At 53.2% G+C, this 13,386-nt stretch overlaps 1 protein-coding gene across 2 annotated transcripts in view; it reads right to left on the bottom strand.

Moving 5' to 3' along the window:
• Positions 1 to 2,476: 2,476 nt before the first annotated feature.
• SH3YL1 (SH3 and SYLF domain containing 1) overlaps positions 2,477 to 13,386 on the bottom strand; it is a 34,286-nt gene continuing 23,376 nt past the window's right edge. For both annotated transcript variants that reach the window (XM_044262140.1, XM_044262139.1), the window contains exons 6-10: positions 13,072 to 13,200; positions 11,395 to 11,563; positions 10,721 to 10,799; positions 9,191 to 9,247; positions 2,477 to 3,327 (exon numbers count right to left, since the gene is read on the bottom strand). In XM_044262140.1, the coding sequence (XP_044118075.1) occupies positions 3,137 to 3,327; positions 9,191 to 9,247; positions 10,721 to 10,799; positions 11,395 to 11,563; positions 13,072 to 13,200 (625 nt within the window). In that variant the 3' untranslated portion in view covers positions 2,477 to 3,136. The remainder of the gene's footprint in view (positions 3,328 to 9,190; positions 9,248 to 10,720; positions 10,800 to 11,394; positions 11,564 to 13,071; positions 13,201 to 13,386) is intronic.

A 13,386-nucleotide genomic window follows, 5' to 3' on the forward strand; every position in this document is an offset into this window, starting at 1 on the left:
TGTATCATCTTTGTAAGTTTAAAAGTTTAAATTTTGTAAGCTTACAAGTATGTGAGACCATAGCACACAGAGCCCGGGGACACAGGCGCACACAGACCTTTGAGGAAGGAGAGGTCAGGAGGGCGGAGGGGGACACTTGGTTTTGTTTCCTGCTGGGTGACAATAACGCGGGTCTTTGGGCTTTTCCTCCTGTCTTCAGAGTTGCCTCTGAACAGATGCTGGCACGTGTGTGATGTACGGCTGTCGGGAAAGCTGGTGAAGGTCACGATGTAGTTAAATCCAGAATATTCTGATACTGGAATGAGGATGGGAAAATCACAAAACTCTAGGATAAATAGTAAAAGTATTGGGGCCCCTGGGGGACTCCATCGATAAGCATCCGCCTTCGGCTCAGGTCATGGTCCCAGGGTTCTGGGATCGAGCCCCGCGTCTGCTCCCGGCCCGGCAGGAAGCCTGCTTCTCCCTCTGCCACTCTCCCTGCCTGTGCTCGCTCTCTCTGTGTCTCTCTCTGTCAAATAAATAATTTAAAAAATTTTTAAAAAGTATTAGTAACTATACAATAGTTTCAATGGATATGAACTGTAAAAAAATATAAATTGTGACATCAAGGAGAAAATGAGGGTTTAGAAAAGCTTTTATGTACATCAAAGTTGTTATCAGTGTAAAGTGCACAGCTGTAGCTCTAAGATGTTTTGTGTAAGTCTCACGGTAACAAGCAAAAACCCGCACAAAATGCACAAAAGCAAAGAGAACGGCATGAAAGCATACTGACCGCGACGGAAAGCCATCATAAAGGGGAAGGCGAGAGAAGTGAGACAGAAGAACTACACAACAGCCAGAAAACAGCGAACAAAGTGTTCACAGTAAGTCCGCGACATTCCAAAATCACTGCAAAGGTAAATGGACTGAAGTCACCATCAGAAGCCTTACCGGGACTGAGGGGACTTTAAAAGACTCGAGTGAGTCTCACTTCAGACGTGAGGACACACTCAGACCACGAGTGCGGGATTGGAGCCCTAAAAAGCCGGGGGTCCCTAAACTTCTGTCACACAGCACAGACTTCGGGCCAAAAACAGCAACGAGACGAAGGTCCCTACGTAATAACGGGGTCGGCGGACCGAGCCGAGGGAGCAGCTGCGACGCCGCACGAACACCAGAGCGCCCTGACCGCACACGGCCGAGGCTGGCGACCTGAAGGGAGGAAGAGACCGCAGTGCGGGCCCGGGGGAGGGGAGCGGAGGGGAGGGGCAACCCCCCCGTGCGACAGAATGCAGCATCCAGACAGAAACTCACGAGGAACTGGACTTGGGCTACTTGTCAGAGCAGCCGGACCCACAGACATTCCGTGCTGCGGTGGCAGGACTCACAGCACATTCTCCGGGACAGAGGAGCCCACGAACCACGGCCTGATACATTCAATAAGGCCGAAATCCCATCAGAGACCCTTTCTGAACACAGTGGTACAGCAGCAGAAATCCAGTACGAGAAAAAACTGGCAAATCCGTCCGTACGTGGAGATCAAACGAGAAGCACACGGGACCCGCCCGCCGCCGTCATCACCCCACAGGGAGAACGTGGAAGTGTGTCCCCGAGATCGGTACGGACGAGGGTGCTCACCCTTGGCCCTTCTGTTCAACTCGGTGCTGCGAGTCCCGTGAGGACACTCGGGCAAGAAAACAAAGCGCGAGGCGAAGCGGAGGGAAAGACACAGACTTCCGGCTGGGGAATGACTCAAGACCACATGGGGAAGGGACAAGCACGGTAACCTCCACTTGCAGATGACAAGCTGTTGTGTATAGAAAGCCCCCGTGTCCGTTAACAGATGAATGGGTAAAGAAAATGTGAGGAGATTATATATATATATATATATATGGAAATCCTGGAGTTTGAGGAAATATGGATGGACCCTGAGGGCATTACCCTAAGTGAAACAAGTCAGTACAAGACAAACACTGTATGATCTCGATTACACGGGACTCTAAAAAAGCCCAAGCTCACAGAAGCAGAGAGCAGTGGGGTGGGGGTCACCGCAGGCTGGGAGGTGGGGGAACTTAACATACTGGTCGAAGGCTACAAATTTCCAGGCATAAGAAGAACAAGTTCCAGGTCGAGTGTCCCGCATGGTGACTAAGTTCGGTAATATTGAACTGAGCTCCGCTGAGAGAGGAGAACATCACTGTTCTCACCAAAAAATAAATAAATACATAAAATATTTGAAATGATGATGGGTTAATTAACTCGGTGGGACCCTCCGCAGTGCATCTGTCCATCAAACCATCACACTGTGGTCTTTAAATACTACTACTGCTACTGCTACTACTATTAAATAAATACCAGTGTATTTGTTAAGCATGTATTCGTAAACCCAAAAAGAAAACAAGTCAGGCAACCAATCACCGTGCTGGGTTTTAACCTTCAGGCCAACCACAGGACCCCTTACTTTACGCAGAGAAAGTACGAAAAACAAGACATTAACTTATCATTTAAAGAACATTTATTTAGGCACAACTAGGCCATGTCAACATAAGTTGATTCTCCTACTAGAAATGAACAAACATAACCTCATGCAGAAGAGAAGTCAATGTCACCTTTGTCCAATGCAGAGCAGCTGAAATTCGCAACAGCCTGTCTCTGCTACCAACCCACATAGAGGTGGTTTTTAGGAAATAAAGATCATCTTTAAGGATTCACACTCTAGCTTGCACCTACAACTAGGATTACTAAATACCTTCCTTAAGCAGATTCCTTCTTCTCTAGGCACTTTGCAAATAGAAATACATGAGTCGGTATTCACAGCCTGCCCCTAAGACCCTCAATTAGAATAAGCAATCACCACATACAGAGCCACTTGCGGGCTTAGCAATGCTTGAAAAGGATCACAGAAGGACTGTGACCACATGAATTGGAGTATATTAACTATTAAATAGGATGTGTGATAAAATTCGTATGAAGTATTTAAACGTATGTAAGTTAACCATTTATAGAGAGAGAAAAAATCTTTTAAATATTTGATAAAAGTTTCAGAAAAAGAGCAGTATTTTAAAACTTATATTAAACACTGTCTAACTGCAGAGTAAATCCTGTCCGTGGAGAAATAAATGTTTTATAATTCTCAAAGAAGAAAATAATATAAACTTTAATTCATGGCAACATAGTTGGCTGGAAAAATGCCAGTTTGACCTCGAAGCTTTCCCTCCCACCAATCGAACTGTGAGTCTGTTTTTGATATAACCGTGATTCTGTCTCCCGCTTGAAAATTCAAGTCCCCAGGCTGTTGTCCCTCGAAAGAATACAACGCCGTCACTTCCACGGGCTCGTCCAGATAGCCTGAAACAAACAAGCAGAGGTACTTAGACTACGCACATGTCTGATGGGAAAGCCTGGGAAGGGTGTGGAGCTAAGACGTAAAGTAACTTCCGTACTTGATACTCTAATGCCTTCGCACGTGGGGTCTGTGAGATTTTCATCCTATTATTAAACTCGTGTTTTTCTTCTTCAAAAAGAGCAAGTGTTTGGTAATAATGCTTCCTAAATCCACGCAAGTCAAACTGCATATTTTTATATACTTGACTATGCATTTAGCAAATATTCGTGGTTGTAATTGTTGGACTTCTGAATGATCTCCAAGATACCACAAGCTAACCCTTGAACACAGGTGTGCGCTTACACATGGAATTTTTTTGTGATTAACAGTATGAAAATATAAATGTATTTTCTCCTTCTTTCCTTTTTTTTAAAAATTAATTTATTGACTTGACAGCACAAGAGAGCACTGGCAGAGGCAGAGGGAGAAGGAGAAGCAGACTTCCCGCAGAGCAGGGAGTCCCAAGGGGGACTCGATCCCAGGAGCCAGGACATAGAATCAAGTGATATGTGGATTTTCAGCTGCTTGGGGTTTGGTGCCCCCAAATGCCACGCCCCACATTGTTCAAAGGTTAACTGTATTTACATTTTCCCCCTTTTAATCGAATGGTCATTGTGGCTTCCATGAACTGTAGCTGTTAGAGAAAAACACATTTATGGTCATGATTGTATCATACAGGATTTAATTGAAAAACCATGCTCCAGGATGGAAGTAGACGTTATTACGCTAAGGGAAATAAGTCAGTCAGAGAAAGACAAATATCCTATGAGCTCACTCGTATGTGGAATTTAAGAAACAAAACAAATGTGCAAAGGAAGAAAAAAGAGAGAAACACACAGAAACCGAGGAACAGACCCAGACTCTAAACTCTAGAGAAATACGGTTACCAGAGGGGCAGTGGGTAGGACAGGGATTGAAGAGAACACATATCGTGCTGAAAAATAAAACAAAATGTTAAGGAGAACAGAACAGGAACCGCGCTCAGGAGCCGTTGGCTTTGAGGGCTCCGGCTCCGAGACACTTTGCCGGTTCAGGAACGCTTTCCCCACAGGCTTCACGGCTGCTCGCTCTACACTGTCGGAACAGAGACAAAACTCAAACCAGCGCAAGAAGAAGGTCTGCATATGCTTAATCAGAGTTTCTCTCTCTCTCTTTTTTAGGATTTTATTTATTTGACAGACAGAGATCATAAGTAGGCAGAGCAGCAGGCGGGGTTGGGGTGGGGAGCAAGCTCCCTGCCAAGCCGAGAGCCCGATGCGGGACTCGATCCCAGGACCCTGAGATCAGGACCTGAGCCGATGGTAGAGGCTTAACCCACTGAGCCACCCAGGTGCCCCTTAATAAGAGTTTCAACATAATGTGTAAAATTTTTTGTATTGTGTTAGGAAGAAAATACTTTGAGAACTGAGGAGTTATTATGAGTAAAAAACAGTAACTTTACGAACTGTGCACCAGCAAAAGAAATACAGAGAAACAGATACTTTCTGTTCATTCATGCTTGTGCGCATTTTAGGCAATTCGATGGTTGTTAAATGCGTCTTAGTAGAGGCACACTGAAAACATAAATAACCGAATTCTGAAACTCAGTTACTTATGTAACCCGATAATACTATAATAATAAAAGATAAACCACATTTGGCTTGTTGGTAAGAAATAAGTCAAGACTTGAATTACAGCGCGCTGAGCGAGATTCGCCGTGCGACAGTCCTTCCCGTGAGAGCGGGGCCCCGGGTTGTCCGAGTCCTGCGGAAACCCCCCAGCAGCAACCCAGGGTCACATCACAGAGACTCCGGGGGTCGTTATCTTTTCTACCACAGACATGCTCTGTGTCTGTGGTTTATACCAGGTGTACTTGCAGTCTGTCCCTTTTAAGGAAGAAGGGCAAACGTGTGTCACCGAAAAGAAGAATCCCGACGCAGCCTGGGTATCACCGAGACCGCGCAGGCACAGCCAACACACCCTAACGAGCCCCCGCTCCTCTGCGTGTGACAAGCGCAGAGGGACACCGAGCCAGTCCTCACGACAGGCCTCTCCGTCGTTCAACCAGAGGAATGCAAGCTGCCGTGAGAGGGAACGTCGCTCTGAACAGCATCTTCTCATCAGTTTACTCACCACCCACACACGAACCTCAACCTCTTCAACCCCAGGTAATGGACACCCTCAAGAAACTCCTCCTCTCCCGTCTCCAGACTCTCGGACGACACAAAGCACAACCCGGAGGAGCCCCAGTGAGCATCAGGGAATGTTCTGGAAGTCATCGCCATCTCAGCAGCCACACGTGTCGCACAATGTTAAGACCTCTGAAGGGACGAGGGCAACGGTGACAGATGCAGGCTGCCTCTGAGCTGCACTTTCCAGATGGACGAAGGACAAAGTGCTGATGGGAACACGGTGCGAGGGCAGAGCGAGCCGTTTCGAGGGAAGGCGGCGGCACCATGGGGCTTCCCCCACCCAAACTCTGAGCAGAGATGAGGCAGAGGGGGAGGGGATCGTGGCTGGTGGAGCGAGGGGGGAGTACGGGCAAGACAGGCAGCCAGGGGTGAGCCCAGGAAGACTCAGAAGCTGAAGCCGTTTCGGGGAAAATCCACACACAAGAGCACGAGGCGGGGAGCCCAGCCCGAATGAAGGCCCTGGAGGCCGCAGCCCTCAGGCCCCGCAGGACAGGCTCTACTGCTGTTTCTTCCGGCAAAATGACTTAAAGTTCTCCTTTGCTGTAAATATTCGGGATATTTCCCATAAGGAAAAGTTTAATGCCCACAAAATAGATTAAAAAAAAAAAAAAAGTGGGCCTTTTTCTTCCAGGAGGGGGGTAAGACCTTCCAGAAAGGGAAAGCCCCCCAGGGACCACGGAAACCGGCCCCACTGCTGATGAAAATATCTGGCATTCACTGATGCCTTCCCTTCTGAGTGATACAGGCCTTCTAGTTTCCTATTCCTGTGCTCAAGAAATACGGAGGCTTGGGTGCCTGGGTGGCTCCGTGGGTAAAGCCTCTGCCTTCAGCTCAGGTCATGATCTCAGGGTCCTGGGATCAAGCCCCACATTGGGCTCCCTGCTCAGGGGGGAGCTTGCTTCCCCCTCTCTCTGCCTCTCTGCCTCCTTGTGATCTCTCTGTCAAATAAATTAAAAAAAAAGAAAAGACAGAAAGAAATATGGACAGAAAGAAAAACCCACAATCATGGAGGCTCTTTGAAGCAATTAGCCATTTTCCTCATCATATCCAACTTGAATTCAAACACAGGTTACTCTTCTCTCCCAGGTCAGGCCCACAACAGGAAACAGATCACAGGCCCCAGGGACAGGCAGCTGCCCTGAGGCTTCTAATTAGAGAGGCCACGTCTACTGGGTCTCACTGCGTCCCTCCCTGATGCTTCCTCTGTGCTCTGCGTCATGTAGTCATATGTAAGCAGCGTCTCTGGCCCCGACACGGTTCAGGAAAGGAATCCCAGCCTTCGGGAGGGCGTCTCAAGGCAAGCGGAAGTAAGAGCACAGACACACCCTCGGTTTCGGGTACATTTACTACAGCAGTGAGCTGCGTGACTGACCTGAGTTTCCAGGTCGGGGGTGGGGGTCTGTCACTGTGGGGACCACATCCTCTGGAAGAGGATGACAGTCCCTGGGGACTGAGGCAGATAAGGCCACAAGGTGAGTCCACCAGAACCAGCCACTCTCAGGTGGTAACATCTGGGGCATTTGTGCTTGTCGCCACTGGGGCAGGCGTCCTATCGGCACAGACTGACTCAGCCCAAGGCACCCTGCAGCACAGGATGGCTCCCGTGGTGGATGTGTCCAGACTGTCACTGAAAACAGGGTGAATGGGGGGTGGATGGTGAAGACTGACACAGGAGGGCACGGGGACAAGGTACAGTAAATCAGGCTGTGCACTTGCAAGGCTGTCTCGCTGAGACACCCAAGCACCAGACAGCTGGAGCTTCCAAAGGGTAGAACAAAAGTACACGCAGTTAGGAGAATCACTGCTTTCCCCAACAGCCATGCAGAAGTGCAGCTGGTCAGCGTGTATGGGTCAAGCAGAGAGCAAGCCTGCGGCAGCCTGGACGTCCTGGTAGGTCGTGTTTAACTGGAGGCTCAGGCCTGTGCCCTGTGCTTTTTCTCTGCAGCAGTGCTTGGCCAGGATGTAAGAACTGAACTTGCTAAGAACTGAACTGGTTTGACAGCCACTTTAAAACAAAACAAAAAACCCAAAAAACAAAAAAACCCCACAATCATGCAAAGTAAGTTTTATTTTAAAAATAGACTTTAAATCTTCCTTTCCATTTTTTTTCTTCAACGTCCCTTATATTTGGAGAAAGTTATCCTAGTATCCACTGTTTGTACAAATTAATTCACCCTATACTCAAAAATATAAACAAAACCTGACCGGCCAAGAACTGTCTGTGGTCGCATGGCCAGTGCTCAACGTCCGAGCCGGTTTCCAGAGCCCACTCAGGGTTTGCTCATTCTAACTTCACACCGCCCTCAGTGCCTTTGAGGGGTGTTTCTAACATTCCCGAGGCACCCAGCCTGCAGGTACAGGCCCTTAGAGAACCCTGTGGGAAGGGTGTCACCTCTACTTCTGCTGTCCCTTGTCCTTCAGTGTCCCTGCTGGCCCCATCTCCCTCAGCAACTCAGCTTGTCTGTTGACCTCAAATTTAAGAACCGCTTTAACTGCAAGCTATCTAAGTGTAGGTCTAATTCCAGCAGAGTCTCCTGAACGACCGGGACATAAAGTTCTAGACGTGCATGCTACTTGGGTATAAGCATTTACACGTTCGCCCCTCTTGCTTCTGAAGGGTGTGTGTCCGACGGTCAAATTACTGGCAAGGTCAGTAGTCTCCAGCCGGCCGCAAATCACATTCAAGAGAGCAAACTACATTTTAAAAGCCTGTTAGTGTTTTCCCGCTGTGCGGGAGCCCAGTGTGCTCAGACTGTCAATCCCCGCGGTGGCCCCTCCGACGCAGGGCGAACGCAGTTTTCCCGGACACCGCCCGGCGGGAGCCAGGATGGAAGCAAGTGGGAAGTCAGAAGCGACTGAACCAGGAAAGCGTCACTTCCGTGGAAGGAACTGTGCTTACCAGACATTTTTGAAATATCTTTACAAATTAAAACCAAAATGTGTACGTAGCTACCTTGAGGTCCGTTTCCATGAAAGCAGTGATGCCCCGTAGTTTACTTTCCCAGGAGTATGGGGTTCTGTGACTCCAGTGACAAAAGGTGACGGGAGAAAATAAACGGGCTATGCGACAACTGGTTCACCTTTGCCCTCATTTTGTGTCGCATTCACATTTCTAAATAATTGCTGAATTCCCCCAGGAACGTTTTGTTAAGAATACTGAAGTAAGACAGCAAGTCCTAGTAAGTTTTATGTAGTTGCCAATAACGGCAAAATATCTGAACATGGAAAAAAAAATCCTTAAAATATAGAAAAATATAGAAAAATATTCACGGGGCTAAAACCCAGACAGGCGTGATGATGATGAAGCTGTCATTCACAATGAACAAACCTTGTCATTCTATGGTGACAAGATCGTAAAAGATCCTGCGGTTTGTCCTCGGGCGGGCCCCTGCGAGTCCGAGGGGCTCCTCCCAAGCCGGGGTGCCAGCCCCTCCCCCCGCAGGACCTGCCCATGTGCCCCGTACGGCTCGCGTCGCCCTCCTTATCGCGGACGAGTGCAACCAGGAGAGCCAAAGCGTTTTCCAAACAGGGGCTGCTTCTCCCACGCAGGAGGAGCCACGTGACCGGAGGCGCGACCGTCCAGAGCTTTACAAACCGCCCCTTGGTCAGCCTGTGGCCGGAAGGCGCGTGGGAGTCACGTCTGACGCGTATTTACCGACTCTGTGCTGGAAGCCGGGGAGCTCAGGGTAGAGCTTGCACTGGTTTCCGTGACCTGCAAAACAGGGAAAAAACGGGGGCGGCACTGAGAAGACGCAGCAGCGTATGGTCCGTAAAAGCAGGACTTCCCACCCCGAAGAATCAGTCCTTGAGCACACTTTCAATCCCGAGGCCCGAGGAAACCGGAAGCGCCCCGCCCTCAGGCAGAGGCGAGCCCCCTGCTATCCCGAGGGTTAGACACGCCGCGACCACGCTCTCGACCTTGGCGCGACCCGGTCGCGGGAACACGCACGACACAAACGACCCGCGTTTTTTAAAAGTGTGGCGCCCCCAAGGCAGTGATTTTCCGACATCCCCGTTTGCTCAAGTCAAACTAATTTTCTAACGGCCCGTGTTCGCGCGCTAACGCGGTTCAACGTGACCCTAACCCCGCAGACGGCCGCTCCGGGGCCCGTTCCGGCTCCGTCACGAAGCCGGGCGCCCGTCTCTCCTCCGGGGTCAGGCGTCGCAGTAAGAAGAGGACGCGCCGGCCTCGTCCCCGCGGGCCGCGGAGCGTGTGGAGCCCGCGCTGCGGCGGGAGCGCGGCGTCCGGCGTCCGGGCCCGGCCTTCGGGGACACGACGAGCTTACAGGCCTCGCGCGGTCGCCCGGAGTTGGCACAGACGTGGACGCGGGGCCGCGTGACCGAGTCACCCCGAGTGGGAAACAGGCCGCCGAGAGGAGGGGCGAGGAGGGGCGGGGTGACGGGCGGGAGGAAGAACCGCTGGTCCCGGGCACCGCCGGGGCTCCCTTCGGGCAAGGGAGCGGCCTCGCCAGAGCCCCGTGAAGGGGCGGGACGCGGCGCCGGAGGAGGGAGCGTCTCCCGGCCGCGGGGGGCTCCGGTCCTTCGGCGCCTCCTCCCGGACCTTCCGGTCCCCCCGGCGAGGGCAGGCGCGTCTGCGCACGGGTCTCCCCGCGGCTGGCCGGACGGTCGTTCGGGGCCGGCCGGAGTCGGGCCCGGCCTCCGCGCTCCAAGGCTCGCGAGCGGGAGCGGACGGCGGCGGGAAGCGGCGCCCCCCTCGGCGGCGGCCACACGCACGGCGACCCTCTGCGCCGGGGACGCGGGATCCCGGGCGTGACCGTGCCACGGACGTGCGAGGGACGAGACGCGGAGGCCGAACCCCGGCGTCCCGCAAGTCCGCTCTACGCGGAAGCCGCGTGGGCACCTGAGCTCCCGAGGACACGCACAACGCTCCGAAGGCGCACGCGCGCGCACCCCGGAACCAGCTGCTTCCGACCCGGGCGCGTCCCGCCCGCGGGGTGACGGCCTCTGGGAGAAGCCGCTTCCCACGAAGCTCCTCGTGCCTGGAGGAAGCAGATTCTGCAGACCAGACGCTTCCGGCATCGAGAACGGGTCCCGGACGGCGAAGAGGCCGCGCCTTCCCTTCTCTCTTCAGCGCCGTCCGTCTCGGACCCAAAGTCCGACGGCGGAGCTCGACTCGGGAACCGCCACATTCCATACCGCGTCTGGGTCGCAGCAGAGGACTTACTCTGGGAGCCGGCGAGCCGCGGGCCTCGTGCGGGGGGCGGCTGCGGTCCCGGCGGCGGCTCGGGACGGAAGTCTTTGGCCTGCGAGCAGCAGAAAGAAAAATCGTTCAAGGACTTCTTCACGTCGGCGCATCTGACGGCGGAATAACCCGGGACGCCTGCGGGGAATAGCGCCCTCGTGGGCTCGCGCCCCCCTCGGGCCACACTCGGGTGGACCAGGGGCCACGCGAGGGGGCTGCCGGGTGACCCGCCCGTCGCTCGTCGCGGAAGCGCGCCTCATCCGGGCGCCTCAGCCACGGTCCGGGGGGGAGGGGCGGGGACAACGGAGGCTCCGCGCGTCCGCGGTCACGCTGCACCACGGGGTCCGCCCCAAGCCCCTGCCCGCCGCGGCCTCAGCGCTGCCGTCGTGGGCGCCGCTGTCTCCCGCTCGCAGCCGCACGCCGGGGGCCGACGGCTGTGGGAGACGAGCGGCCGGAAGCGGGTTACGAGTTCGACGTTTCCACGAGGACGTCCTGTGAGTGGACGTGAGAGGGAAGGCGGGGGTTCCGGGGGGCTGAGATCCGGGGCGGCCCGCGCTACGGAGCCACGTCCCGGGACCGCGGGGACACGGGACCACAGGGACACGGGACCACAGGGACACGGGACCACAGGGACACGGGACCGCGGGGACACGCACCACGGGCCGCCTCCGCTCGCGCGCGGCTCTCCTGGCGTTGGCTCGTTGTCCGTCGCGCTCGTACTTCGCGGTGAAGGAATCCAGGATCTCATAGAGGTCGCCCGCTTGCGCCGGCCGCGGCGTTTCTCCGAAGAGAACGTCGTAGGCTCGGACGTCTCGACAGTAAAACCTGGTGGAAAGGGTCGGAGGCGGCGCTTAGGGACCCGGGGCATCTCTCGCGTCCAGGTCGGACCGCGCCTGCGCGAAGGCCCGCCTGCGCTGCTCGCGCTTCCCGCGACCTCGTCCCACCCCCGCGCGCCCCCGCGCTCCCCTCAGAGCCCGTCCCGGAAATCCTCGGGCGCGCGTCGCCGATCACGGGCACGTGCACACGGACACACGCGTGTGCAAAGGTCCCCCACTGAAGCCGACACACCTAGAAGCGCAAACTTCGTACAGATTTTTATCTTTAAGTTTCCTTGCGGAAGCGGAGCTTTGTAATACGTAGCAGCGACGACGGCTCCGTGATCCACCACGTTCCCGGGGTCAAAACTCGGCTGAGTAAACGTAGATTTGCTTTAGTTTGTTCAGGATTTATGGGAACTTCCGTGAGAAATTCTCCCCAAGGCCTAGAATCCAGTCTCTAAAAGCATTCCTCCTCCTGGCTTCTGCGGTTACTACGACCAGAAGGAAAACATCCCCCGGCCCCGCAACCCCCCGGCTTTCCTGTTCCTCCGACTTCCCCGCTGCCGTGGCCCGCACGGACGGCCCGCACGGACGGACCGACGGACGGACGGACGCACCGGGCGCTGGGGAGCTCGCGAGGGACGGCCGGTGGCCTCCGCGCAGGCTTCCGACCGGGGCTGGCTGTGGCCACGGCTCGGCGCCCCCCGGGCTCCGGCCCCGACTCTGACAGGCTCTGGAGAAGTTACTCGGTCTGTCCGCCTCTTCTCTCTTTCTGGGCAGCCGGACTCCCATTTTCGGGGAAAACTAGCCAGATGCCAGTTTAAAGTACAAGTTCTTCACCTGTTCGAGTGTTTCTAAATCCCCCCTTTTTAAATTTCTTTTCAGGGTTGCAAGAGTCACTGTTCAGGCACCAGCCCCGGGGCTCCACGCAGTGCGCGCCCCCCTCAGTACCCGCCACAGGCTCGCTCTCCCCTTGTAAAAATAAAATCTGTCTCAGTTTCATGGAAGAAAGACAAAGGCAAAGTGTCATAACAGCCTCTCGTATTCGGAATATTTGACTGAGCTACAAGGTGTATAAAACATACTTCATGATAGAGCCAACTAATGAGTATTATGGAGCCATTAACTTATATTGAAGATTCGTCTACTGCTAAGTGGGAAAAGAAAAGGACTCGCAATTGGCTCTGTTGTAATTAGAATCGTATGTGGCCAAACAAGTGGAATGTATGCTCTGAAAAACACTGTAAGGCAATAAAGCAAAAAGTGAATCATGTTACTCTTAAAGAAGTAGAATGGCTTTTTTAAAAATAATTTTTGTATTTTCTACATTTTCTTAAGTACATGTTACTTCATATTGAATCTTTAAATAAATACACAGTTCGAGTTGCATGCTGTGTTAGAAACGAATACACAAGGTTACTCTGTAAACTCGGAACCACTACACGGACCTCTGAGGGGTCACTTTTCTCATCCGGCTTTCCTGAAATCGGTGAGAATTACTTGGCCCGCACTTACTTCCGATTGGTGTCTTTCCTTTCAATCAAACAACTGCCCTCTAAAGATACGCCAGCAAAGAGTCCTCTTGATTTGCAGTACGTAAAGACAGCGGCAGAGCTTCTCAGGGCAACGTTTCCTTCTAAATTCCTGCAAAAGAGAAGGTTTTGCGTCCTGGAATCCGGCGGGCCGGGCCCTAAGATGACGACGTGCGCGGCATGCACTGCAGGTCACTTCGCTCAGAGAGATCTTGTCCTGTCCTTCCTTCACGTGCCTTTCTGTTTTCCTTCCTGCTCTCCTGGGCTAGTCGTGCTCAGCGTGGGCTAGAGCAAGGAC

This window comes from Neovison vison, chromosome 8 (genome assembly GCF_020171115.1).
Source record: "Neovison vison isolate M4711 chromosome 8, ASM_NN_V1, whole genome shotgun sequence".
Lineage (NCBI taxonomy): Eukaryota > Metazoa > Chordata > Mammalia > Carnivora > Mustelidae > Neogale > Neogale vison.